We start from the raw sequence: 26199 nt of genomic DNA, 5'->3' as shown, positions 1-26199 counted from the left end.
CAAATTATATTATAGACTTTTCATTGAGACCCTAAAGAATCATATCAACTTGTGGAAAAATGGGCATCCGATGGCCCCTTTAAATATGAACACACTGGTTTGTATTGCAAACAGTTTAACAATTTTACGCACACTGTTATTCTTGTAATTATTTCCCTATAGAGTGTTTTCACGATGCGTCATCAGTCAGCCATATTGGCAGCGCTAAACCTAAACAATGCCACTGAACAAAACTTGCATATTTTGCTGATTATTTCTGCTGAAAATGTTCAATTATTGTCATGTTTTGGGCTGTGCTAATCGGTCAGAACAAGGAAAAAAAACTGTGTACTACAGACTGCCACAAGTTAAAACAAATCAAGGAGAAGAGTGCAAAATACTATCTGAGGAACAAAAGGCATTTGTGGTTGACCAAACTGAACCATGATTTCCAGCGCAAGAATAGCCTACACAATAGAACAATCTTCGATAAGTAAATGCGCGCGTTAAGACGGTTTATATCAACAAAACGTTAACAGTGCTTTAATTTATAAAATAAAGAAATTAAAGAAAACAAACATGATATCTCAACAAGTGCTTCACAAAAATGAATAGAAACTCAGCAAATACATACCTCACAGATATGATAAATATATCAAATATTCTTAAACACACATACTTATTATTTAAAGGTTCTTTTTTATTTTTATTGTATTTCAATTCATCAAAGAAGTATTATTTATTGTTCTATTATATTGATCTATTTTACTTTTATAATATAATTAATAATCCAATAATTTTTAGAATTAGTTTGAGCCAAATTAATCTATACATTTATTATACTGTATTGATTTATTATTATAATGTATTAATCCGTTTTATCTAGTCTACTTTATTTTAAATATCTTTTAATCAAAGAACTATTATTTATTATTCTGTTATATTGAACTATTGTTTTATTTCATTTTTATGTTTCTGTCTTTAAATATCTTTATATATAGTTTTTTTTTCTGTTTTTGCAATCAATTTGATCTCAATGTGTTTGTTTAAATATACTTTTAATTAAAAAACAAAATTCTAATTTTAAATTTAAATAAAATAGTTTGATTTAAATGTAAAATAATTTGGATAAACCTCATTTGCTGTTAATTATTTATATCACTTAAAATAATTAATAGTCAAATTGTTTTTATCCAAAGTGACTAAAGAGCAGGAACAAAGCAATTCATTAAAGAACTATTATTTATGAATCTATTGTATTGATAGATTTTATTTTATTTTAAAATAATTTGGATAAACCTCATTTCCTGTTAATTATCACTTTAAATAATTAATAATCAAATTAATTGTTATAATTAGTTGAAGCCAAATTAACCTATGCATTTATTATACTGTATTAATTTATTATAATTATTATTTAATGTTTTATTTAGTCTACTTTATTTTAAATATCTTGATATTTTAATTTCATTTTTATGTTTATATTTTAATTATCTTTTTAAATATATATATTTTATATTTTATTATTAAATACATTTTAATTCCTTGTGTGACTTACGTTCTGCAATCATTATGAAGTACACAGCTCTAAATGCTTACACTGATGATTATTATTTAACAATAAAAGAAACCTAACAGTGCGATTCAAAACAAAAACTGTCACAAATCAGCCCAAATCTAAAGAAAAGCAAAACCAGTACAAAAATCAACCCTTTGCTTTGTTCTTGTGAATGTGTGGGTGACTCAAAGCTGATTGGAGAGATGGACATTGTTCTAGAGTAAAGTCATGCCATCTGAGCCATTTAATTGGAGTCTGGCTGGCACACACAAAATCACAGAGCCACTCTGACAGCCTCCCGCTGAAGAGCTGTGATTACTTTGGCTGTGTTTGCGAACCTGCTTTTGGCTTCTCAGTGTACACTACGAGGATTACTGCTAGTTTACTGTGACTTTTTACAGTGCGAATACAGCGAAGAAGATCTACAGGATTCTCAATGGAGTTTCTACAGCTCTGTGTCTTTTACTGAGCGACTTTCGAGGCTCTTTTAACAGAGAGTTTTCTGCAAATACGTTTCTATTGTCAGGTAAGGGGTTTTATTATCACTTGTAATCATATGTAACAAGCTGAACTTCTTGAAAATCTTATTTTATGTTTACAGTAGCCAACAAGTCACAGCTTTTTTAACAAGTTGTAGTTTTTCAGGACACTCACATTGGGCTTTGCATCTTCTTTAATGTTAAATAACATCAAATACAGTAACTATACATGTAGTGTTACTGTAAACATGAACAAATAAGTCGATACTAAGAAACGCTGTGCAGCCAATACAGACGTATGATCTCATTTGCTGGCCGGTGGAGGATTTGTGTCCAATTATTTAATCCCTGGTGCAACTTTGGGCCCATGATGAAACCGTTTCATGACCCCTGAAAGGCTGCTGATCTCATACATCTGAAGCATAAGGTTTACATCCACCTGTTTAACCCAGATCTGCTCTTGTTCTAGGAATAAATGATCACCTCAGCTAGACGAGTCTCTGCAGATAAACCTGAAGTACAAATCGCTTTCAGCCTCGACGAAACCTCAGGTAACGCATCCGTTAAGATGATTGTTTACACGCTTGTGACAAAGACACTGCGATTGAGAGACTAAAATAGAGTCGGTTCCTCCCGCTCTGCACGGTCCATACGATGCGTGACTTCTACCAAAATGGCAACAAGCAAAAGCCACCCCAAAGCCTCTCATGTGGGATCGATTCAACTTTTGCCATCCTTTGCAAAGAAACAGGTGCCCCCTCTATTTTAGTTGATCTCTGGCATCTTAAAAACAAAATATCTACCTAGCCACAAAGTCAACAGCGCTGTCAAAGTGTTTTACAGCTATTCGGGCAAATGCTTTGATGACAGCTGCTGCCTGGGCATTGCAGCATCAGGTTTCTGTTTTAATACCTCACTGCTGCATGATTCACTCATTTGCTTTTAGAACACTGGCCTAAATTTAAAAGCATTTAATACTTCACGCTTCGATGCTGCTTTGCCCTGCATGCGTCCTTTTCTTTCTTTCCCAAAAGTGGAACGCAAATAGAGCCTTGCAAACATTCTACATTTAGCTTTCTTTCCCGTAATTCTCTAAGTTTGTTTTGAACCTTGCAGACCTATTTTTCTTTCCTTTTGTGTGTGTGCGTGTGCGTAATTAACACATTAAATCTATGAAATGAAAAAAAAAAGAATTTAACTGAAATAAATAAACATAACTGGGGAAAACCAAAGCTAAACTTAAATAGATTTTCAGAACTTCAAAATGAAGCTGTAAAATATAATGAAATAAAATATGAAACAAACAATACTACAATAATACAACAAAATAATAATACAACAAAAACAACAATAATACAATACAAAATTAACATAATTGGGGGGAACAAAAGCTAAAGTAAAATACATTTTCATAACTACAAAATGAAACTAACCAAAACTAAACTAGAATAATAAAATTAAAAAAATATATATATATATAAAATAAAATAAAATAAAATAGTAACAAGTTAAAAAATAACATAATTAGGGGAGACCAAAAGCTAAAAATAAATAAAAAATAAAACTATAATAATAAAAAAAGTAAAATAAAATAAAATAAACAAAAACAACAACAATAACAACCCCAACCTAATAACCCTAACCTAATCCTAACTCCAAAATTAAAGTAAATAAAATAAACAACAACAACAACAATAATAATAATAATAATAATAATAATAATAATAATAATACAGTAAACACATAATAAAAAGATAACGGGGGCAGAACAAAAGCTAAATTAAAATACATTTTCAAAACTCCAAAATTAAAGTATAAATAAAATAAAACAATTAAATAAACAAAACAACAACAACAACAACAACAATAATAATAATAAAAATAATAATAAATAACATAACTGGGTGAGAGTGAGAACAAAAGCTAAACTATTTCATAACTCCAAAATTTAAGTATAAATGAAATAAAACAATTAAATAAAGAAAACAACAACAACAACAACAACAACAATAATAATTATAATTATAACATAAAAGCTAAACTAAAATACATTTTCATAACTCTAAAATGAAATGAAATGAAATAAAAATAAAATAACAAAATAAAATAATAATAATAATAAATAATAATAACTGGGGCAAATAAAATAGCAAAATAATAAATCGTACATTTTATATATTATTACTATTATTAATAGTAACTAATATACTTAAATAATTATAAAATTGTGTGTGTGTTTGTATAAATTAACAGTCACTTTTTACACTAGCTAATGAAAACTGCAAAAATGTTAAATTACTTATTATTTGGTGATTATTTATTAACATTTTTTGTGTGTTTGTTTTAAAATAAATTTAACAAATAAGCAACAAGTAACAGCTGGAGAAACAGTAGTTTAAAAAGTTCCATTACTCCAAAAGAAAACTAAACTACATTAAACACTAAAAAAAAAATAAATAAAGAAAAATAATAACAATAAAAAAGAAACAATTGTTTATTATTGTTATTATTATACATAAAATAATTATGATATGAAATTCTATATTCTATATATGTATTTTAAACATTTGTACTTTTAAAACATACATTTCTAAAAATGTACAGCATGTATTTTTCTTATATTATTATAGAAAACAATGAAAGACTGACAAAATGTTCCTCCACCTGGCCACATTCTGCAGGAATCACGTGCATATCATGTTTCATATAATGCCCTTGCAAATTTGAATGTATATTTATCTTTTAATTGGCTGTCTGGCTGATGCATGACTGTAAACAGGCCTGTTTTTAGCCAGTTGCATCAGAGGATTCTCAGCGGGAGTGAGTGAGCCCCGCTTGGACATAGCTGGCATGGCGGGAATCAGCACAGACAAGCTGTCTGTCAGAGCGCTCGTTACAGACAAGTCATTGCAAAGAACCTGGGAGATAGTTACTTTCAATCTGTCCGTTCAGGATTTAGAGTCCATGGCCAAACAGGTGCTGCCCGAATTTGGCTTTTCGCACTGATCTGGAAGCAGTTTGTAGGTGAATGGCCACATGTATGTTTATACTAGAGAAACCGGACCTAGATCAGTGTAAACAGCGAACTGGACGTGCTGTAGTGTCGTGTGCAGTGTGGTACGATTTAACTGATTATATGGATGTAGATGTCACCGAGTAAAGATCTCAAACATTAGCATTCTCATACCAGACATGTTCCTCTGGCTTTATGTTTCTCCCAGAGTTGAAAGATGCAGAGGATCCCCTTCCATCATTCCCTGACCTTGAGCAACGTCTGCAGGTAAAGGTTATTAATAATCAGTTTAAAACATGACGGGCAGACACTGTTAGAATACAATTACAGTGTCTGCTGGAGAATTTACAGCTGTAATAAGCCTCTAAAAGTAGTAGATATTATACATCTGACTATATCTCATAACTGAAGATGTATTGTGTGTGTGATAATCACAGTTTGGGGTCACTGAGTGTGATGTATGTGCAGAAAAAAACTTTCGAAAGGCTAAATTCATTGTGCTAATATTAGTGGTGATTCATGAGGAAAGAAGCAAAATGAGACAAATAGTCTCGCATTCACAAGACAACATTATCAACATCTGCAGATCATAGAAATATTTTACTGCTGCTTTAAAAAGTTTGTTGTTGTCTCTTCCTTGCCTGAGGACATTTGTTCCTCCTTTGACTATTTTCACTTATTTTTATGAAAAATATTATTTAGTTTTGTTTAATGGGCCTTATAGAGAATCACACTTTTCTCAATTAGGAAAGGTTTCGGCAATGCTTCTGTAAGACCACAAGATGGCATCAGTTTTATTTACTTTTAAGTTAGCAGTGGCCTACAGTCAACAGGAACTAAAAATTAGTTAAACGATAAATTAGAAATAACAATACATTTATTAATTAAAATATTATTAAATAAAGCCACTAAAAGCCTATAATTTATTATTATTATTAAAAAATAAGTAATTAATATAATAAATTAATAATAATTACATTTAAAAAACATTTAATCTTTGTTACTAGAAGCTCATCAATTATTATTAGTAGTAGTATTAAAAATGAATGTATTAAACACAAAATAATAATTATAATTACATTTAATTTGTTCCTTTTGAAGCCCATACATGTATTATTATTATTATTATTATTAAAGAAATACATAATATTATATTAATATATTTACTGAATAAAACCAATAATTATTAAATAAAAAACATGTACTCTTTGTCACTAGAAGCCCATCAATTTTATTATTATTATTATTTATTTTTTATTTATTATTATTATGTTGTTTTTTAGTTATTATTAAAGACAAATCTTTATTACAAAATAAAATATAAAATAAAAACATTTATTTTTACCAGAAGAATCTCATAAATGGCACACTTTGTATCTAATATACCTCTTTGGTATATTACTGTAAACAGTATAATTAAAAATATTATTAAATAAAACATTAAATATTGCCATTAGAAGCCCATAATTTATTATTATTATTATTAATAATAATAAATTAATTTATTAAACACAACATAATAAGTATAATAATAATGACATTTAATTTTTGTCATTAGAAGCCCATATATGTATGTATTATTATTATATAAATACATAATATAATATAGATATATTTATTAAATAAAAAACGACAATTCGTAGATGAAAACATTCAAACTTTGTCAGTAGAAGCCTGTCAATTTATTATTGTATTATTATTGTTGTTGATGTTTAATTATTTAATTATTATTATTATTATTATTATTACTACTGAAAATACATTTATTAAACACAAAATAATAATTCTAATAATAATTACTATTTAATGTTTTAATATTTAATTTTTACCATTAGAAGTCCAGTTTTCATTGTTACTATCATCATTATAAATATATGTATTAAATAGATAATATCATATAAATATATTTATTAAATAGAAACTGACAATTATTAAATAAAAAACACTTGAAGGAGAAGTTCACTTCCAGAACAAAAATGTATGATTTTGAACTTCCAAAAGGCAGTTTAAATGCGGCTTCAAACGATCCTAAATGCGGATCTAAGCGATAAAGAAGGGTCTTTTCTAGCGTAACGATCGGTTGTTTTAATAAAAATAATACAATTTATATACATTTTAAAGTCAAACACTCATCTTGTCTTACTCTGCCTGGACTGTTTTTTTATGGTTCATGACAGTTAGGGTATGTCGAAAAACTCCCATCTCATGTTCTCGCTGTTTTACCTTTTTTGTTAAGGGTGTTTGATCTTCTTTGCTTGTTCACGTTGCAAAGACTGGGTCGGTACTTCTGCAGTGATGTAGGATGATTTTTAAATGATTTTTTTTTTTGAAGTTGAGGGAGAAAATACGATTGGAGTTTTTCGACATACCCTAACTGTCTTGAGCCACAATACACAGAGTTCAGGGAGAGAAAGGCAAGACAAGCGTTTGAGATTAAAAAGTATTTAAATTGTATTTGTTTTATGAAAATAATCATAATCGATCGTTTCGCTAGATAAGACCCTTCTTTCTCGGCTGGGATCATTCACAACTGCATTTGGGATCATTTGAAGCAGCATTTAAACTGCATTTTGGAAGTTCGAAATTGGGGGAACCATGTCAGTCCATTATATGGAGAAAAATGCTGAAATGTTTTCCTCAAAAAACACAATTTCTTTAAGACTGAAGAAAGAAAAACATGAACAGCTTGGATGACAAGGGGGTGAGTACATCATCTGTGAATCTTTGTTTTGGAAGTGGACTTCTCCTTTAATCTTTGTCATTTATTATTATTATTATTTTCTATTATTATTATTGTATTATTGTTGTTGCTGTTTGATTATTATTAAATAAAACCTGTATTACAAAATTGTTAATACATAAAAAATATTAAATAAAAATATGCATTTCTAAAAGCTTACTAGAAGCTTATAAATGACACATTTTGTATCTAATATACCCTTTTTGGTCTTACTGTGAACAGTATGAAAAACAAATATTTGGCTTCATAATCATTCATCAAAATGTATTAATTTGCTTCTCTTTTTCAGGGAACATCCTCCCACTTTTCACAATCCAGTCAATTCCTGAAAGGCAAAAAGTCTCTGCCTACTATTTTTTCCCACTATGAATATGCTGTTTCACTCAAAAATATGTTTCATTGCGCAAGTGAAATGGACAGTGAATGCTGTTTCATGCTGACATGTACAGTCGGTTTTGCACGTTGACAACATGACAACAGTTCAGTACTTTTTCTTGTAGAGTTTCCTCATACATTACTGATACAAAAAAAAAGGCTTTGTCACTAACGTCAAATACTCTCAGACTGTTTTTTAGGCAAAAGGGAGTTAATGTGTCTCTGTGCAGCAGAAGCATGAGATGTGCTGACTTTAATGTCGATTTGAAAAGTCTGTCGTCTTTATCTATCTATAAAGACGTACATGAAATGATTTTGTTTTTATGATAATAGGCTATACTAAGATTATTAATTATCAAAACCATATGGTGTTTAGAAGAACAGTGCTGTTAGCATTTAAAGGAAGATTCCCCTCTTAGAGGAAGATAAAAGTGTCCCTCTTTGAAATGCTGAAATCGTCCTACATAAAAAAAAAAATCATAGTTTGGACTTAACATGCACACCCACACATTAGGGGAAAAACTGGGAGAAGTTGAAGCGTTTAGTCGTGTGGATGATATTCTGTAGGACCGTGAGTCATTGCGAAAGAAGAAGTTCCTGACACAAAAGGAATAAAGTCAAGCGGCTCACCAACTGTTTCCACATATTATGTTTGATCTATTGATTGAAACTCTCTTGTCAGGCTGTCTGATGATTCTGTGTATTTTCCAGGATGTAGCAGACGATCCAAATATAGCATCATACAAAAAAAAAAAACAAAGTTCCTGAATTTATTTCCAGTCACTCTAGTGGCTCAAGCATATAGACTGACTATAACATACTGTATAATGTGTCAACTGTGGGTTGTGCTGAAGTATTAAAAAAATAAAACAGTTTTAATAATAAAAATGTGATGTAATATTGTCATCACCTTCCTCACTAGCCGGTGCTGCCGTGTCGCTCTCTAAAGGAGTCCATTGAAGTGTACAAAAACCACTGCAAGATGGCCAATGAGTTCAACCAGGTCAAACATGAAATCGCCAGGCTGGAAGACAGAAAGTAAGCTTTCAAAATAACTCAAAACACAAACATGCATTCATGATATTACTGAGATTGATTTCAAATTCACAGTTGTCAGTTATCCTGTTAATATGCTATTGTGTTTGTAAATCTCTAATACACTATGTTGTAAGTACAAACATAGACATCGAAGCCTTTGTCTGCCCTCATGGGGTTTCCTTAAAAGTTATGCTGCTCGACTGGTTAAAATAGGCCTGTGTAATTATGACAAGACCTGGCATACTGTATTGTGGTATGCAGGTCTTTTTGTTTTTTTAACATTTACATTGCAAAACCACACTGTGATGAAATTGAAAGTGCACTGTAAAACCTAACAATACTGCACATTTAGATTCCAAACTTTTTTTTTATTCTTGTTATGTTTTTTAAACATACATTTGTATTTTCAAAGCAAACAGTATACTAATATACAATCATGAAACGTATGTAAAAATAAGTGACGTTAAATATATAGTTGCACAACTTATTTAAGAATCTCTCTTTCTCTCTCTATATGGAAGCCCATTTCCGCCACTGAATAAAAATAAAAAAGGTAATTGTGACTTTATTTCTCAGAATTGCGAGTTTGCACCACGCAATTCTGAGAAAAAAGTCAGAATTGTGAAATAAGTCGCAAGTTATTTTTATTTAGTGGCGGAAACGGGCTTCCATACTCTCTCTCTCTCTTTCACTCTCTTCAAAATTTTCATATAAATTCATTAATTCACGGATCATGTTTTCATGCCATTTTAAGTCTAATTTTGAATTAACGTGGTTATATCTAAGTGTGAGAGTTGTGTACTTACTTTTTAAAATTAGTCTTCCCAATTAACGCCATTATATTGTTCATTCAGACATGAACCAATCACATCTGAACATAACCAGTCAAATCCAATCATACTGCGATGGAGGCATTGCCTCCTCTCACGTGACTTTCGCCCATTCATTCTCATTTACCCCCCCACCAAACTCACTACATGCTGTTAAAACTAGAGCTGCCCTCGACTAAAGATTTTTTAGTTGACTAGTAGTCATTCGTTTTAAGCATTAATCGACCATTACTTGCATGTTTAATAAACCATATAAATCATAATAATGAGTCTTTAACTGCCTACATAGCTAATATGCACTCAAGCACATGCAAAAAGCAAAACAAAAAACCTTGCCAAAATCAGCTCTGCAAAAAATCATCCTGTTCTGGTCGAGGTTGCTTTAAATGTTAATGAGCTCTGCTCGCCCCGCCCCTCTCTTCTCTCTGTGGAGTGACGAGCCTGTTTACTTTAGCCGCACCTCAACACCTCAGTCGCTCAATCTGAGATATTCTTGTCTAATTTACATCCCTGCTCCGGCATCAAAACAACGGAGGTCGGACTGTTACAGCTGATTTAAGGCGTGTGACGTCACACCGACAGGCATCTGAGAATGGCTCGATTTGAAAAAGAGGATATTATTTTTACAGATTAATTAAAAACCACTGCACTGATTTTTATGATTATAGGGTAGATGTGTACATACAATGCCAACACACATTAATGTTCAAACAACATGTAAAAGTGAACTTTGCATCCGATGACCCCTTTAACAGATGAAGTCGGTTACACTGACTCGTCATCTCTGCAGTAATGGATGCACCTACATGTTTCATACGGATTATATAATCTGAGGGTATTTATTTTCTATTTGAATTTATTTATTTAAATGTAGGCATGTCACTGTATTTTTTATGTCTGTAAGACAAATATACACAGAGTTTTGAAGTTTTACACTCAAGTTCACAGAGACCGAGACGGCAGAAAGCGCATCCTGTTTGCTTTCATTATTTTACAAAAGCACAACGTTTAGTTGTTATTCTGAGTGTACACAAATAAACATAGTCTTTACATTTAGTATTACTTTTATCTGTATGACCAAAAATGACAGAGTATTTTAAGAGCAAGTGACTGCACCGGCACTTCCATCTGTCATGCAGTGAGTGCACTACTGTTCGCACAGCTTCCACAATAGCACACATTTTTCTTGGCTATCATTAGATTGAGCAGCCATGTAAAGTTGCTACTACATACATCTTTCAGATGAAAAGCCATATTTGAGGTTAAAGAATGATAGGTGACTGTTTGGATGCCCTGCCCGATGTACTATATTACCACATAGACCAGCCAAACAAGATTAGTTCACTTCCAGAACAAAAATGTACAGATCATTTACTCACCCCCTTTTCTGCCAAGATGTTCATATCTTTCTTTCTTTAGTCGTAAAGAAATTATGTTTTTTGAGAGTCCATTACTCTACTATAATGGACTTCTATGGTGCCCCCAAATTTGAACTTCCAAAATGCAGTTTAAATGCAGCTTCAAAGGGCTCTAAACAATCCCAGCCTAGAAATAATGGTCTTATCTAGCTAAACTTATTTACTAAAAAAAAAATTGACAATTTCTACACTTTTTAACCTCAAACACTCGTCTTGTCTAGCTCTGTGTGAACTTTTTTCCGATCATGACAGTTAGGGAACGTCTAAAAAGTCCCATCTCATTTTCTCCTGCAACTTCGAAATCTTTTCTAACAATGTAAGTCTTTGCTATCACTTTTTTTTTTTTTTTTTTTTTTTTAATCAATTAAACACATCCTTGGTGAATAAAAGCATCCATTTCTTTTTAAAAAAAGAAAGAATAAACTTTTAAATGGTAGTTTATATTGTTAAAAGATTTCTATTTTAAATAAATGCTGTTCTTTTTAACAGCAAAATAACTATTTCCAACATTGATAATAAATCAGCATATTAGAATGATTTCTTAAGGATCATGTGACATTGAAGACTGGAGTAATGATGCTGAAAATTCAGCTTTGCATCACACAGGAATAAATTACATTTTAAAATATATTCACATAGAAAACTTTCTGTTTTTTAGAAACGTCTTTAAAAAAACATTAAAAATCGTACTGATCCCAAACGTTTGAACGAGTGTATGTGTATATATATATATATATATATATATATATGTGTGTGTGTGTGTGTGTGTGTGTGTGTGTGTGTGTGAGGGTTCTGGTGTATTTATAGAGAGAAGCACAAGAACTTTCTTTTCATCTAAATGCCACTGTGAATTTCCAGTGTTTGTTCTCTTTCTCATTTTCTTTTTTTCCTAAGGAGGAAAACACATTCACTTTTTCAGATACACTGAGATCAGATACAGCACCATCTTTTTGTCCAGTTAGAGACACAATAGACAACAAACACCTGTCACCGCCCTACCACCCTGCTCAAACGGTTAATGACAGTCCAAAGGGCATATGTAGAAGAGATCAGTGGCTCAGTGCTTTTGTGAGCTAGTGAAACATTACAAACCACAGACAAATTTCTACATCTACACTTCTACTGTGTACAATATTTTTTTTCCGATTGAGATCATTGTATCATCCCAGGTACCCAAAGCTATAGTGTAGAAAGTTTCACTTCCTATAAAATAGTTTCGGGCACAGAACCAGTGCCTGCAGTCACCTGTCCGACACCCAGCCCACATAATATGTTATTCTGGCACACACCTTTCATATTATCATTACATTAAAAACAATCATTAAAAGAAGTAATGTAACAAATCATTATAACATGTTATTTGCCCTTTTGTGTGTGTCACGCTCAGGATGGAGCTCATGGCGGAGCTGCTAGAGGACGAAAAGGCGTCGATGGAGTTCGCACGACTTGAGGAGGAATACAGGATACTCACGGAAGAGAACCGGAATCTGATTACAGTCCATAGTCAACGCGCACAGCAGTTAGAGACGCTCCGAGTGATCAGTCAAAAGAGGCAGGGCTCCTCGTGACCTTTGACACAAATGCGAAAGAGCTTTCACCTCTGGGTCTTTACTACTTCTTATAAACATCTCAGCATTCCTTCAGTGCTTGTGTAATGTACTGAAGCGGAAAACTGATCTTGAATCCGTTTTTTTAGACTGAGACACTTAAACATAACATACTTTATGCTAATATGGGTCTTTTTCAGAGCGGATGGTCTTGTGGCCCAAACTGCCTGATGCCTGACATCGCATTCTGAATATATACTATTTCTTCTTCTTTGTGTGTTTTAAGGGCGTGTTTGTTGACAAATGTGCTTCACACATTTATCTATGCCTATGTTGTACAGTTGAAATGTTCTGCTCTGCTGTGAAAGTGTAACTGCTACTCTCAGTAAAAGTTTTTACTGCTTACTGTCTGTCAGTTGCATAAAAAAAGGAATTAAGGAATTACATTTCTGTTCAGCTATTTGAGTTCAAGCTAGGTGACGCTAAACGTATGACTACACGCCATTGTTTAGTCACTCAGCAATAGGGAACTTGGGTTTCGAAATGTGATCTGCTCATTTTAGGATTGTGAAACCTTGCAAAAATATCAATGGCTGACACCCCCATCCCACACAGCTGAAATACCAGAGGTGTATGTCCACAAACCAGTTTAGCAGCAGTTTAGCAGTTTACTTCCTCCAGATTGAGGGTTTATTTAGACTAGAGCTTTGTTTAGTTAGTGTAAGTTTCTGTTTCTTTATCAGGATTATGATTGTGAATGGTAAAAATGTAGTGGCATATGGTTATTTCAACATTTAGACTCAGTGAGTGGCATTTTACACTACAGTGTTTACACACATTCACATGTTCACGTAATTACTAACCTTAAGTAAACTGTACTAGAAAATACGCTACACTCTTAAAAATAAAGGTGCTTTAAAAGGTTCTTGTCATAGAAGAACAATTTTTGGTTCCACAAAGAACCATCTCTTTCTTACCTTTTTATAATCTGAAGAATCTTCTTTTGCCACAAAGAACCTCTTGTGAAACAGAAAGATTCATCAGATGTTAAAGGTTCTTTATAGAACCATTTAAACAAAAAAGGTTCTTCTATGGCATCGTAAAGCACCTTTGTTTTTAAGAGTGTACCAGTCAAAAGTTTTTAAGAATTTTAATGTTTTTTTAAGGAAGTGTCTTCTGCTTACTAAGCCTGCATTTATTTGATCCAAAGTACAACAAAAAACAGTAATATTGTGAAATATTTTTACTATTTAAAATAACTGCTTTCTTTTTGAATATATTATAAAATGTAATTTATTCCTGTGATTAAACCTGAATTTTTAGCATCATTACTCCAGTCACATGATCCTTCAGAAATCATTCTAATACTCTGATTGGCTGTTCAAGAAACATTTATTATTATTATTATCATCATCATCATCAATATTTGTATAATAAATATATATATTTATTTAATATATGATTTTTTATTTTTTGGGAAATAAATTATAGAAATTAATACTTTTTATTTAGCAAAGGTGCTTTAAATTGATGATGATAAGAGATAAATGCTGTTCTTTTGACCTTTCAATTCATCAAAGAAACCTGAAAAATTCTACTCAGCTCAGTTTGCAACATAATAACAACAACAATAATAATAATAATAAATGTTTTTTGAGCAGCAAATCAGAATATTAGAATGATTTCTGAACGATCATGTGACTGGAGTAATGATGCTAAAAATTCACCTTTGAAATCACAGGATTAAATTACATTTTAATATATTTAAAATAGAAAACAGTTATTTTAAATAGTAAAAATATTTCAAACTTGTACTGTTTTTGCTGTACTTTGGATCAAATAAATGCAGGCTTGGTGAGCAAATTAAAGACTTCTTTAAAAATAAAAATAAAAACATTAAAAATCTTACTGTTGACTCTACATAAAAAAGACTATTATGATATTAAATTAAGATTTTAAGCACTATTGATTTAATTAAGTTGACTGAAAGCGTGATTTCACGCGCTCAAGTCTAAATATTCAATACAGTGAATATCCCATTTTGTTACTGTTTGTAAGTTTTCTAACTCGGAACTAAGGAGGTTAAAATATGTGTCTGTGGGTGAAAACCAAATAGGTCTGGCGGCGAAAAGTAAGGAAGTAGTGACGTCAATGATTGACAGGACAGCGGGCCAATGAAAGGAGGGCTGTGGTTGAGAAGGCGGGACAAAAACAATTTTTTGGCAGAAGTCACATGACACAAGAGTGAAACACAAGCACCTCCTTGTTTTCATAGTTACAAGTGAGCGCTTTAAGCAAGCCAGTTAGTATGTAGTATCAAATCCAGCTTTTCCTCTCACTCTCCGATGATATGACAGGTGAGTGTATACAATCTCGTGGTTTTGTCAGTTTTGTGTGTCAGGAGAAACAGAAAGATCGGTGAAGTTTGTTTAAAGTTTAAAAATGTAAAACATATGAAATGGTTTAATTTTGATATTACTCTGTTTCACGCCAGACGACTGTGAGTTTTACTATGCTCACGACTGTATTCTTTTATACATATGTTATTTTTTCCTATCGGACGTTGGCTGTGTGTCAAAACATAATGAGCTCCCTACCTAGGCAGCATTTTGACCGTCGTATCCGCGTTCCGAAGATTCTATTCGTGCATTTAAAGCGCGCCTGGTAAGCTGTCTAGGTAGGAGGCTCACTAGATTTTGTGACAGAAGCGTAAGCTTCGGTTTTTTATTACATCCAAGGCGCGTCTGTTGTTTTTACTCGACACAGCATTAGGCAAATGAGTTCAAATGTGTCCGTTTAACAACATAAAATGCTCCAGCATGAGGCAACCGGTCCTCAGGTTCCTCGCAAAGTGGAGGAGTTTAAAGTAAAGGGACAGACGGGGAAAACGCTTGCTCATCCTTTATCAGCAAAACCCAATGAGTCAGCAGTGAGCGCGCACACTCTTGCGCCACACACGCACGCGCGCATACACACACTTAGGACTTGACTAGGTCAAATTCTCAGTACATTACTGAGATAAGGAGCTCCCGTGGGCAAGTGACACGTACGTATTGAGTGTTTCAATGATTTTTTTTACTCTAGGCGTTTTTGTTTTTACCCTTACTTAAGAGTTTTTATAATATCACGCAAGCAAGAGCGCGTTGCAATTTGGCCGTCAGCAAAACAGTTGCAAATGCGATAGTTGTCATACAAGTTCAGTGGGCAAGGAGTTTAGACTGAGTAACGTATGTTTGAGACACAAATTGCTCAGTTAATGAGTAAATAATTCCAAAACAATCGAAAACTCGCCAAGCAAAGCACAAAACTGGAACAGAGTCTTGAGTGAAGTGGTATAAATTTACCCTCCAACACACAAAATGTCACTTCGTTCCGGGTTTTCCATTTCCTATTCCTTGCTAACTAGTGAAATAAATAACAGTGTTACAGGCAGGTTCTAGAAGTAAAATCACTTCCTCCACAGAAACTTATAGACAATAACCTATAGATCCATGAAGAGTTTGTAGTCAATGGTATATGATATGCCATTCAAAAGTTTGGGATCAGTAAGACTTGTAATGTTTTGTAAAGAAGTCTCTTATGCTCATCAAGGCTGCATTTATTTGATCAAAAATACAGAAAAAACAGTAATATTGTGAAATGTTATTACAATATAAAATAATGGTTTCAATTTTAATATACTTTAAAATATAATTTATTTCTGTGATGCAAAGCCAGATTTTCTTCAGCCATTACTCTTAAGTGTTACACGATCCTTCCGAAATCATTCTAGTATGTGACCCTGGACCATAAAACCAGTCTTAAGTTGCTGGGGTATATTTGTAGCAATAGGCAAAAATTCATTGTATGGGTCAAAAATTATTTCTTTTATGCCAAAAATCATTAGGATATTAAATAAAGATCATGTTCCATGAAGATATTTTGTAAAATTCCTACTGTAAATATATCAAAAATTTTTTGATTAGTAATATGCATTGCTAAGAACTTCATTAGGACAATGTTAAAGGCGATTTTCTCAATATTTTGATTTTTTTGCACCTTCAGATTTCAGATTTTCAAATAGTTGTATCTCAGCTAAATATTGTCCTATCATAACAAACCATACACGGATGGAAAGCTTATTTATTCATCTTTCAGATGATTTATAAACCTCAATTTCAAAAAATTGACCCTTATGACTGGTTTTGTGGTCCAGGGTCACATATGCTAATTTATTATTAGAATTATCAATGTTGGCAACAGTTGTGCTGCTTTTTTTGGAAAGTAAAAAAGAACAGTATTTATTCAAAATATAAGCCTTTGCTATCACTTTTTATCAATTTAACACATTTTTGCTAAATAAAAGTATTAATTTTTTTTTTTTTTTTTTCAAAAAAAGAATGAATAAAAATGTACTGACCCCAAACTTTTGAACGGTAGTGTATATTGTTAGGAAAGATTTCTATTTTATAAATGCTGTTATTTTGAATGTTTTATTTATTAAAGAATCCTGAAAAAAAGTATTACAGGTTTCACAAAAATATACTCAGCAGCACAACCTTTTCCAAAATAATAATAAATCAGGATATTAGAATGATTTCTGAAGGTTGCTTCAATATTTCTGAATACTGGAGTAATGATGCTGAAAATTCAATTTTGATTACAGGAATAAATTAGATTTAAATGTATATTAAAAAATAGAAAAACTTTATTTTACATAGTAATAATATTTCACAATATTACATTTTTTTAAATGTATTTTTGATTAAATAAACACAGGCTTAATGAGCATAAGGAAACTTAAAAAAAACCCCCAAAAATCTGATCCCAAGGTTTTGAATGGCAGTGAATATATGCACAGTTCTTGCATATTCTTGATATATAATAAACAATAAGAAAATGTTCTAATTTACCTCTAGTTAGGTATTTCACTTGATTCATAGGTTATAACTCTATAACAAAAATCTTATACCAACGCTTAAACCAATGCTGCTGAAAAAGTTGGCAAGCACTGTTCTTGTGTTAAAATCACAGATTTTAAAACTGTGTTTATCTTTATAGTGAATATGTAATTTACAAGTTATGCTGAGCTCTAAAATATTTAATTGATTGGAAATTGCTCTTTAAAATCGCCACATGCAACATCCATAATATGACTGAAACATCTCTATCCACTAAAACAGAAAGTCTCGGAAATTCAACGGTCAAACTGTTTTATAACCAAATCATCTCAGTCAGGATTAGTACACATGATGGTTTCCTTGAATCAAGCATGTAAACAGGGTTTTCACATCAAAACCCGCCCAATTGCTTCTCAAAACCAGCTCAAAACTAGTCCAAATGCGTTTTGAGGCATTCTGGGGGATAAAATATGCATTTTTTGTTGGGGTTCCCCTGGTAAATTTGCATTTTAGGGGCTAAATATGACATTACTGAGGTCGACTCAACCCGCGGACATCAAAAAACAACCCGCAGCAACAGTCTTAAAGTAGCCCAATTCCACAGGAAAACCACAGACTTGGCAACACTGCATGTAAATCTGTTCTTTATGTTTTCCCCATACAGATGAAACTCTCAGAATGTCGGTGGAAAACGCCAAGTCATTCAAGTTCACCTTTCAGTCGTCTGTGCACAGTTCCCACGTCCTGCAATGTCTCAACGAGCAGAGAAAGAAAGATCTTCTGTGTGATGTGACGGTCGTAGCAGAGAACCAGAGTTTTCGGGCCCACAGGGCAGTTCTGGCGTCCTGCAGTGATTATTTCAGCACTCGCTTGTCCAGCCATACACCTGAAGGGATAATCATCCACGTTCCTGATGAGGTAACAACATAACTAAAAGTTATGTTGAACATTTATGTGAGATATGATGCATTTTTATGCCCTTGATTTAAAATACATAGTTTTTTCCTTTTAAAGGTTACCTCAAAGGGATTTGAACCCTTGCTGGAGTTTGCCTACACCTCAAAACTCCTCTTCACCAAAGAGAACGTGCTGGAAATCCGTAACTGCGCCTCTGCTCTTGGTTTCAAGAACTTGGACAAAGCCTGCTTTGACTTCCTTCTCCCCAAGTTCTTTGACAGCAGCAAAAGTGCATCAAAAGTCCAGAGGAAGTGCTGCAAAACCAAATGTTGCAAATCACAAGAGGCTGAATCGAGCTCGAATAACAAGGATGATGTTATTGATGAAAACAAATCATTACTTCAGCCCGCACAGCTTCAGCTTAAAGTCAAAGAGACATCTTGTCCTCCTTCGGTGGCTATTGAGGACGTAGGAGAAAGCTGTCAAAGCCAGAAAGACACAGATTACTCCCTCCTGTGCCCGAAGTACCGAAAGTTTCAAATAGCTTGTGGGAAGGAGCGATCCTGTTTGGATGCTTGTGGCTCGACACCCATGTCTCTTGACAAGCCAGAAGACGACTGTTCCTTAAACTGCCTCCCTTGCTCAAGCAATGAGAACTTACCATGTGATAAGACACCTCTCGTTGGCGATGAAGTTTCTCTTCTACCTGAATGTTGTTCTCTGAATCCTGGTCCTTGCACAGGCCAGCCATCATTTCCAACCTGTAACGAGTTGGCACAATCAATCTGTGACTCTTCAAAATGGGGAATGTCCCCTCGCTCAGGACCGGAGGATATTATGAGGCCATACGTGGCGCTCAGAGATGACCGATGCAATGAACAGAGAAGCACAGAGGAAATAGAGGTGGCCAAACAGCTCACGTTCTGGCCGGATTCTTGTCAGGCGCCTCCCTCTGGCCTGGGCTTGGTGGCGAAACCCCCAAATCTCAACTGTCTGAAAAGCTGCCAACCGGATCCCAGAGCAGTGGAGTGTCCATTTCTGCAGGACTTCGGTGCGGTAGGCGCTCATTTGCACGATGGAGACGGGGGACCAATGTCACAGGATAGTCCATACATGCCCTCCAATCAATCAGGGGAGGACTCGGATAGTTTCGACACAGAGGGGGACAGTGAGTCTTACAGCAGTGAACGAGTGCGTGAGGTGAGAGCTGCCTGTATTTATTAGCGGTGCTTCAACGGTGTGAACAAACTCTTATCCCTAAGCTTTTGTGCTTGAATAATGCATGAAATTGTGCGGTTTGTTAAGGAAAGATGTGCATTACATTTTTAAGTGATCAAACTTCCAATTGTCCTGCTGGACAAAAAAATCTAAATCAAAATCAATTAATCACAGACTAACTTTATAGACTGATCCTAAGCAGAGAGAATATAATAATGATAATAATACAAAAAATGATGATAAAAATAATGTTACAATTTTTTAAGTTACAGTTTACAGATTATGAATATTTTATACAAATATAATAATAATAATAATAATTATTATTATTATTATTATTAAAAGTTGTTATAATAACAGCAGCAAAATAATAATAATACATATTATATTTTTATATATGTATATAATAATTATTATCATAGTATAATAAATATTAGTATTGTTATAATATTTTATTATTCATTATAATAACAAATATAATTATATTCATATTACAGTAGTAGTAGTAGTAGTAATAATAACAATAACAATTATTATTATTATTATTATGTAAAGTTGTTTTGCAATATAAATGGTCGCAAATGTTACTTTTTTAATTGGCAGATTATTAATAATTTATACAAATATACTATGTATTATTATTATTTTGCTGTTGTTATTAAACAACATTTTAATAATAATAATAAATATTAGTATTGTTATTATCTATTATATTAATAAATATTATTATATTCATATTACAGTAGTAGTAGTAGTAGTAGTAGTAATTATTATTACTATTATTATGTCAGGTTGTTTTGCAGTCTAACTTTACAGATTATGAATAATGTATACAAAAATAACAGGTATTATTATTATTTTGCTGTTGTTATTGTAACAGCAATTCATTAATAATAATAATAATAATAATAATAAATATTAGTTTTGTTATATTATAATTTATAAATTTAATTATTCACTAAATATAATTATACTCATTATAGTGGTAATAATAATAATTATTATTATTATTTATTGTTATTGTTATGTAAAGTTGTTTTGCAGTCTAAATGTTCACAAATTTATACCTTTTTTTAATTTACAGATTATGAATGTTATTAAAAAATATATTATTATTATTTTGCTGTTGTTATTATAGCAGCATTTTAACAATAACAATAATAAATAGTATTATAACAGCATTTCAATAACAACAATAATGAATATTAGTATTGTTAGAATACAATTCATTGTATTAATAAATATAATCATATTACAGGAATAATAATAATAATCTTTACACTGAAATTGTTAACATTAAATTAGTTATAGTTATTAATAATTATATTAATAATCTTTACACTAAAGTTGTTAACATTAAGTTAGTTATAGTGCTAGCAAATGATTATGTACATTTTATATATATATATATATATATATATACATATACATACTTTGTATATTTATTATGTATATAAAAACACATAAAGTATATATTTTTAAAATATTTACATTTATTTACATGCATATGTTTATTTCTATATATTCATATAATTATATTAATATTCATAAATATAAACATTATTCTTAAATATTTATATGTGTATGTGTATTTATATATACATAATAAATATACAAAGTACACACACATATATTACGTAAACAAAACTTTTGGATGTGATTAATCGCAATTAATTGCCACAGCAGTAGTTAGTTACTTATTGACTTTACCTGTTAATAGCATTGTCGTATGATTTTCTCTAGATACCGACCATTTATCAGCAGACCTGCTATTAAGTCAATGTTAATAAAGAAATATTATTCAAACCAACAATTGCTGTATCTCGAGACATCTTATCTAGTCACTAGAATTTCATACAGCTGGCAGTTGATTACCAAGCAAAAACCTGGCACCTCTGGTAAGCATTTTTAGATTTGTTAACGTTTGTTGGACTTTGCACGGTTCAGTGCCTTTTGAGCAGGCTGGAATCATCCATGCTTTGCACACCTAAGAATGACTTGTCAGACTCATAGTGCAGATCAAAGTCCACATGATTGCTGAATGAGCATCTTAATAGAAAAATTAACCTATAAATCTTTTACTCACTGAATGTGGCGCAAAGCTGACAATATAGTGTGGCAAATATAAACAGATTTGCTTCCTTGACTAAAGCAGGAAGAATCTGACATATTTCTTTAGGTGATGACAGACATGTTGATTGTTTTCCTCCAGATGGCGCTGCCGCTCTCTGTGGATCAGATCGTGTCCCTGAGCAGGAACGACTTCCAGCAGATGCTGAAGCAGCAGTGCTTGACACGAGAGCAGCTCGACGTCGTGCATGACATCCGCAGACGGAGCAAAAACCGGATCGCAGCCCGCCGCTGCCGCAAGCGGAAGCTTGACTGCATACACAACCTGGAGTGTGAAATCGAGAAACTGGTGAGAATATAGTCTGAGTGATCCCTACAGGCTCAAAGTTTATAGCTGCATACTCATCTGGCACTTCAAATACCTCATTAAGTTTAAGCTTGAAAAAGCCAATCTACTGAAATCCTATTTAAACTTCTTCTTCTTCGTCTTCTTCTGAGACCAAATTTTAAAGTGTATCTCCTTGACTTTTAAAGCTACAACCGCCAAACTCGGTCCAGACCTTTAGACTGGTCTGACTCAGGTTGCTATATCTTTTCTAACTGATCTGGCTTATAGTTTCGTAAACCAGACAATCAAAACCACCAAAAATCCCATAGACTTTCACTGAGGGGGTGAAAACTTTTATACAAAGAAACCTGTAGTGCATTTAAGCTGTTTATTGCTATAGCAAAGTCTAACAACTCCCTACAACAGCAGAACCAGCCTAAGCTGGTTTGTTGCTTTGGCTGGTCTCCCAGGCTGGTTTTAAAGTGGTTTTGGCCTCTTTTTAGCTGATCGGTCTTACCTGGTCAAGCTAGGAGACCTGCTAAAAGACCAACCATCTTAAACCATCTAAGACTAAACAACCAGTCTAGGCTGGTTTTGGCTGGTTTTTACTGAATCAACTCCTTTTTTAATTTTTGTTGATTTAAACCTGCTAATCATGCTAGCAACATGCTAGTAACTTGCTTATCTTGGTAACAAAATGCTAATCATGCTAGAAACATGTTAGCAACATGCTAGTAACTTGCTAATCTTGCTAGCAACATGCTAATAACATGTTAATCGTGCTAACAAAATGCTAGTAACTTGCTTATCAAGCTAGAAACATGCTAGTAACTTGCAAATCGTGCTAACAACATGATACTAACTTGCTAATCATGCTAGCAACATGCTAGTAACCTACTAATCATGCTAGAAACATGTTAGCAACATGCTAATCATGCTGACAAAATGCTAGTAACATGTTAATCATGTTACCAACATGCTAATAACTTGCTAATCATGTTAGAAACATGCTAGCAGCTTGCTAATCATGCAAACATGCCAGTAACTTGCTAATCTGGCTAGAAACATCCTAGTAACTTGTTAATCATGCTAACAACATGCTAGTAATTTGCTAATCTTGATAGCAACATACTAATCATGCTAGAAACAGGTTAACAACATGCTAATCATGTTAACAACATGGTAGTAACTTGCTAATCATGCTAGCAACATGCTAGTAACTTGTTAATCTGGCTAGAAACATGGTAGCAAACAAGCTAATCATGTTAACAACATGCTAGTGACTTGCTAATCATGTTAGAAACATGCTAGTAGCTTGCTAATCATGCTAACATGCTAGTAACTTGTTAATCATGTTAGAAACATGTTAATAACACGGTAGTAACTTGCTAATAATGTTAGCAACATCGTAATCATGCTAGAAACATGTTAGCAACATGCTAATTATGGTTACAAAATGCTAGTAACATGTTAATCATGTTAGAAACATGCTAATAACTTGTTAATCACGTTAGAAACATGTTAGCAACATGGCAGTAACTTGCTAAAAATGTTAGCAACATGCTAGTAGCCTACTAATCATGCTAGAACATGCAAGAAACAAGCTAATCATGCTAGAAACTTGCTAGTAACTTGCTAATCTTGCTAGCAACATGTTAGTAACTTGCCAATTATGCTAGCAACATGTTAGTAACTTGACAATTATGCTAGCAACATGCTAATCATGATAACAGCGTACTAGTAACACCCTAGGAATCAGCCTGAGTACCCTAGCAACCGCATGGCAACACCTTAGCAACCGCCCTGGGTACCATAGCAACCACATAGCTTTGGTAATAGACTGTATTGTCTTCAAAACATTTAGACTTTAATCTTCCAAACTGAAAACCGTCAAACTTTTGCAACTTTTTGGCTAGGCTTTTTCTGGCTCTTCCATGCTTTATAATGGCGGTAGATGGGTGTTGAGATTTTCAAGTCCAATAAAGTGCATTCATCCATCATAAAAAGTGCTCCACATGGCTCCAGAGGGTTTACAACGGCCTTCTAAAGCGAATCGATGCACTTGTGTAAAAGAAAGAATGCAGAAATATGTTGTATATATGTTGTTTCTCTGTGCTCTGCAGAGGAGCGAGCGAGAGAAGCTGACAACTGAAAGGATAAAGCTGAATCAGATGAAGATGAAGGCCTGGCAGAATTACTCAGGCCTGTATGAGAGGGTCTGTACTGAAGCCGCCCTCAGACCAGAGCAGCTTCAGGTGCTGGCCAAATATTCCTCTCCAGAATGCCCGCTGACTGCCTTCCTGTGCCCCTCCCCAGACCCTTCTCAGAGTCCCGACACACAACTGCCGCAGGCTTCAGACTTCTCCACGCACACCTGTTGCTCTGGAGCCAACCCACCAGTTAGTTCCTCAGTGGAAAATATTGCTGCACAATCAAGCTCACAGAACCTGTTACCTCTTGGGGTCGTAGAAGCTCAGTCACGCACCTGTCCTCCTGACGCCTTGGCTTTTGAGAACAGCGAGTGTAGTTCAATGGACTTTAAACTCGCCACTGATCTTCTCATGAGCAATCATGAAACAGACAAATTGTAAAAGTAAATGTGTTGGTTGAAGAAAGGACCATGGAAAATCACTGAAGGACTTTAATCACTCACTTAAGGTGCATTTAACAAACGTGACATCACTACTGTCCTCGTCTGATCGTAGGTTGTATATTTTATTTTATTTTTCTACTCAAACTCTATAAGCATTAGCATTCAGTTTGTATTGGTCAGTGTTCAATGAAGTATTCCTTTACTTAAAACGATCATTTATAGTTTTAACACTCATGTCCCCAAACATCCGCACATCCTTATGGAATCAGTCAACCTCACAGGATCATTTTTCGACTCACAACACAACAAACCTCATCTCACAGCTCAATAATAAAACCTTTTTCCTTCTCAGGGGACATAAAGCTATTGGACTACACTGTGCTGAAATCTGTTTTTGCTGAAACTGTGACACTCAAAATGTCTCGAAGACTTTCGAAGAGACGAGTGAATCTGGGAATCAAACTCTCAGGTGTTGAGAACTGCACATACTGTAGTTTCACTAATGTTGATTTTATGTAATGAAAAAAGTGTTTTTTTTCTCCATCAGTTGCAGCAGCAGGGAAATCCATTTGTAAGCAAAAACGGTTTCATTGTATATGTTGCCTTAAATAAAAAGTCGGATCATTTTTATTTTTAAATGTAATATGATAACATTTTGATTATCCTGCTCTAACAAGTTGCTTGAGACCAAATAATCCTCTCTTCAGAAAGCTTGTTAATAAATGAATTATGATATAAAAATGTGTATATTTGAAAGACTTGTTCTCCTTTTAATTAGTTTATTTTTTTAATATATTTTATTTAGATTTTTTTAAGAAAATAAATCTATTGTTCTTATTGTTAACTAAAACGATTACAAGTTTTATTGAAATGAAACTCAAACTTTAAGTTCGTTACGCATATATATAGCTATAAAAAAAACAAATATAAACAGACTAACAAGAACAAGCACCAAATTAACTAAAATTAAAAATGAATACTAAACATTCAAATAAAAGCTAATTTTAAATGTTAATAAACCATAATATATGTACACTGTCAGTCAAAAGTTTTTGAACAGCAAGGTTTTTAATGTCTTTTAAAGATGTTCTTCTGCTCACCAAGCCTGCATTTATTTGATCCAAAGTACAGCAAAAACGTTAAAATTTGTAAATATTTTTACTATTTAAAATAACTACTTTCTATTTGAATATATATTAAGATGTTATTTATTTCTTCGATTTTAAAGGTGAATTT

General features: G+C 33.0%; 2 protein-coding genes and 1 long non-coding RNA gene across 3 annotated transcripts; 2 read left to right on the top strand and 1 right to left on the bottom strand.

Moving 5' to 3' along the window:
* Positions 1-1810: 1810 nt before the first annotated feature.
* Positions 1811-13380, top strand: map3k7cl (map3k7 C-terminal like). Its single transcript, XM_051121494.1, has 5 exons — positions 1811-2063; positions 2486-2567; positions 5238-5296; positions 9067-9182; positions 12818-13380. The coding sequence occupies exons 2-5, from the start codon at positions 2492-2494 to the stop codon at positions 12996-12998; spliced, it is 432 nt and encodes a 143-aa protein (XP_050977451.1). The 5' UTR covers positions 1811-2063; positions 2486-2491; the 3' UTR covers positions 12999-13380.
* On the bottom strand, positions 8051-12964 carry LOC127172259 (uncharacterized). The gene is made up of 3 exons (XR_007828610.1): positions 12902-12964; positions 9055-9168; positions 8051-8840 (listed from the first exon to the last, which is right to left on the bottom strand). It is a non-coding gene; the product is annotated as an uncharacterized LOC127172259 (long non-coding RNA).
* Positions 13381-15216: 1836 nt separating the features above from the next.
* Positions 15217-25088, top strand: bach1b (BTB and CNC homology 1, basic leucine zipper transcription factor 1 b). The gene is made up of 5 exons (XM_051121670.1): positions 15217-15334; positions 18522-18775; positions 18872-19954; positions 22185-22391; positions 24494-25088. The coding sequence occupies exons 1-5, from the start codon at positions 15328-15330 to the stop codon at positions 24959-24961; spliced, it is 2019 nt and encodes a 672-aa protein (XP_050977627.1). The 5' UTR covers positions 15217-15327; the 3' UTR covers positions 24962-25088.
* The last annotated feature ends 1111 nt before the right edge of the window (positions 25089-26199 follow it).

This window comes from Labeo rohita, chromosome 10 (assembly GCF_022985175.1).
Source record: "Labeo rohita strain BAU-BD-2019 chromosome 10, IGBB_LRoh.1.0, whole genome shotgun sequence".
NCBI classification, from domain to species: domain Eukaryota; kingdom Metazoa; phylum Chordata; class Actinopteri; order Cypriniformes; family Cyprinidae; genus Labeo; species Labeo rohita.
Note: the sequence above shows the minus strand (reverse complement) of the source record. Positions and strands in the feature narration are given on the sequence as shown.

What these genes read in the sequence shown, in the direction of transcription:
- bach1b (XM_051121670.1), top strand. An exon ending in TCATCCACGTTCCTGATGAG is followed by an intron (nt 18,776 to 18,871) that starts GTAACAACATAA and finishes TTCCTTTTAAAG; the next exon opens with GTTACCTCAAAGGGATTTGA. An exon ending in GCAGTGAACGAGTGCGTGAG is followed by an intron (nt 19,955 to 22,184) that starts GTGAGAGCTGCC and finishes GTTTTCCTCCAG; the next exon opens with ATGGCGCTGCCGCTCTCTGT.
- map3k7cl (XM_051121494.1), top strand. Translation starts at nt 2,492, where the DNA reads ATGATCACCTCAGCTAGACGAGTCTCTGCAGATAAACCTGAAGTACAA. An exon ending in CAGCCTCGACGAAACCTCAG is followed by an intron (nt 2,568 to 5,237) that starts GTAACGCATCCG and finishes TGTTTCTCCCAG; the next exon opens with AGTTGAAAGATGCAGAGGAT. An exon ending in ACCTTGAGCAACGTCTGCAG is followed by an intron (nt 5,297 to 9,066) that starts GTAAAGGTTATT and finishes CTTCCTCACTAG; the next exon opens with CCGGTGCTGCCGTGTCGCTC.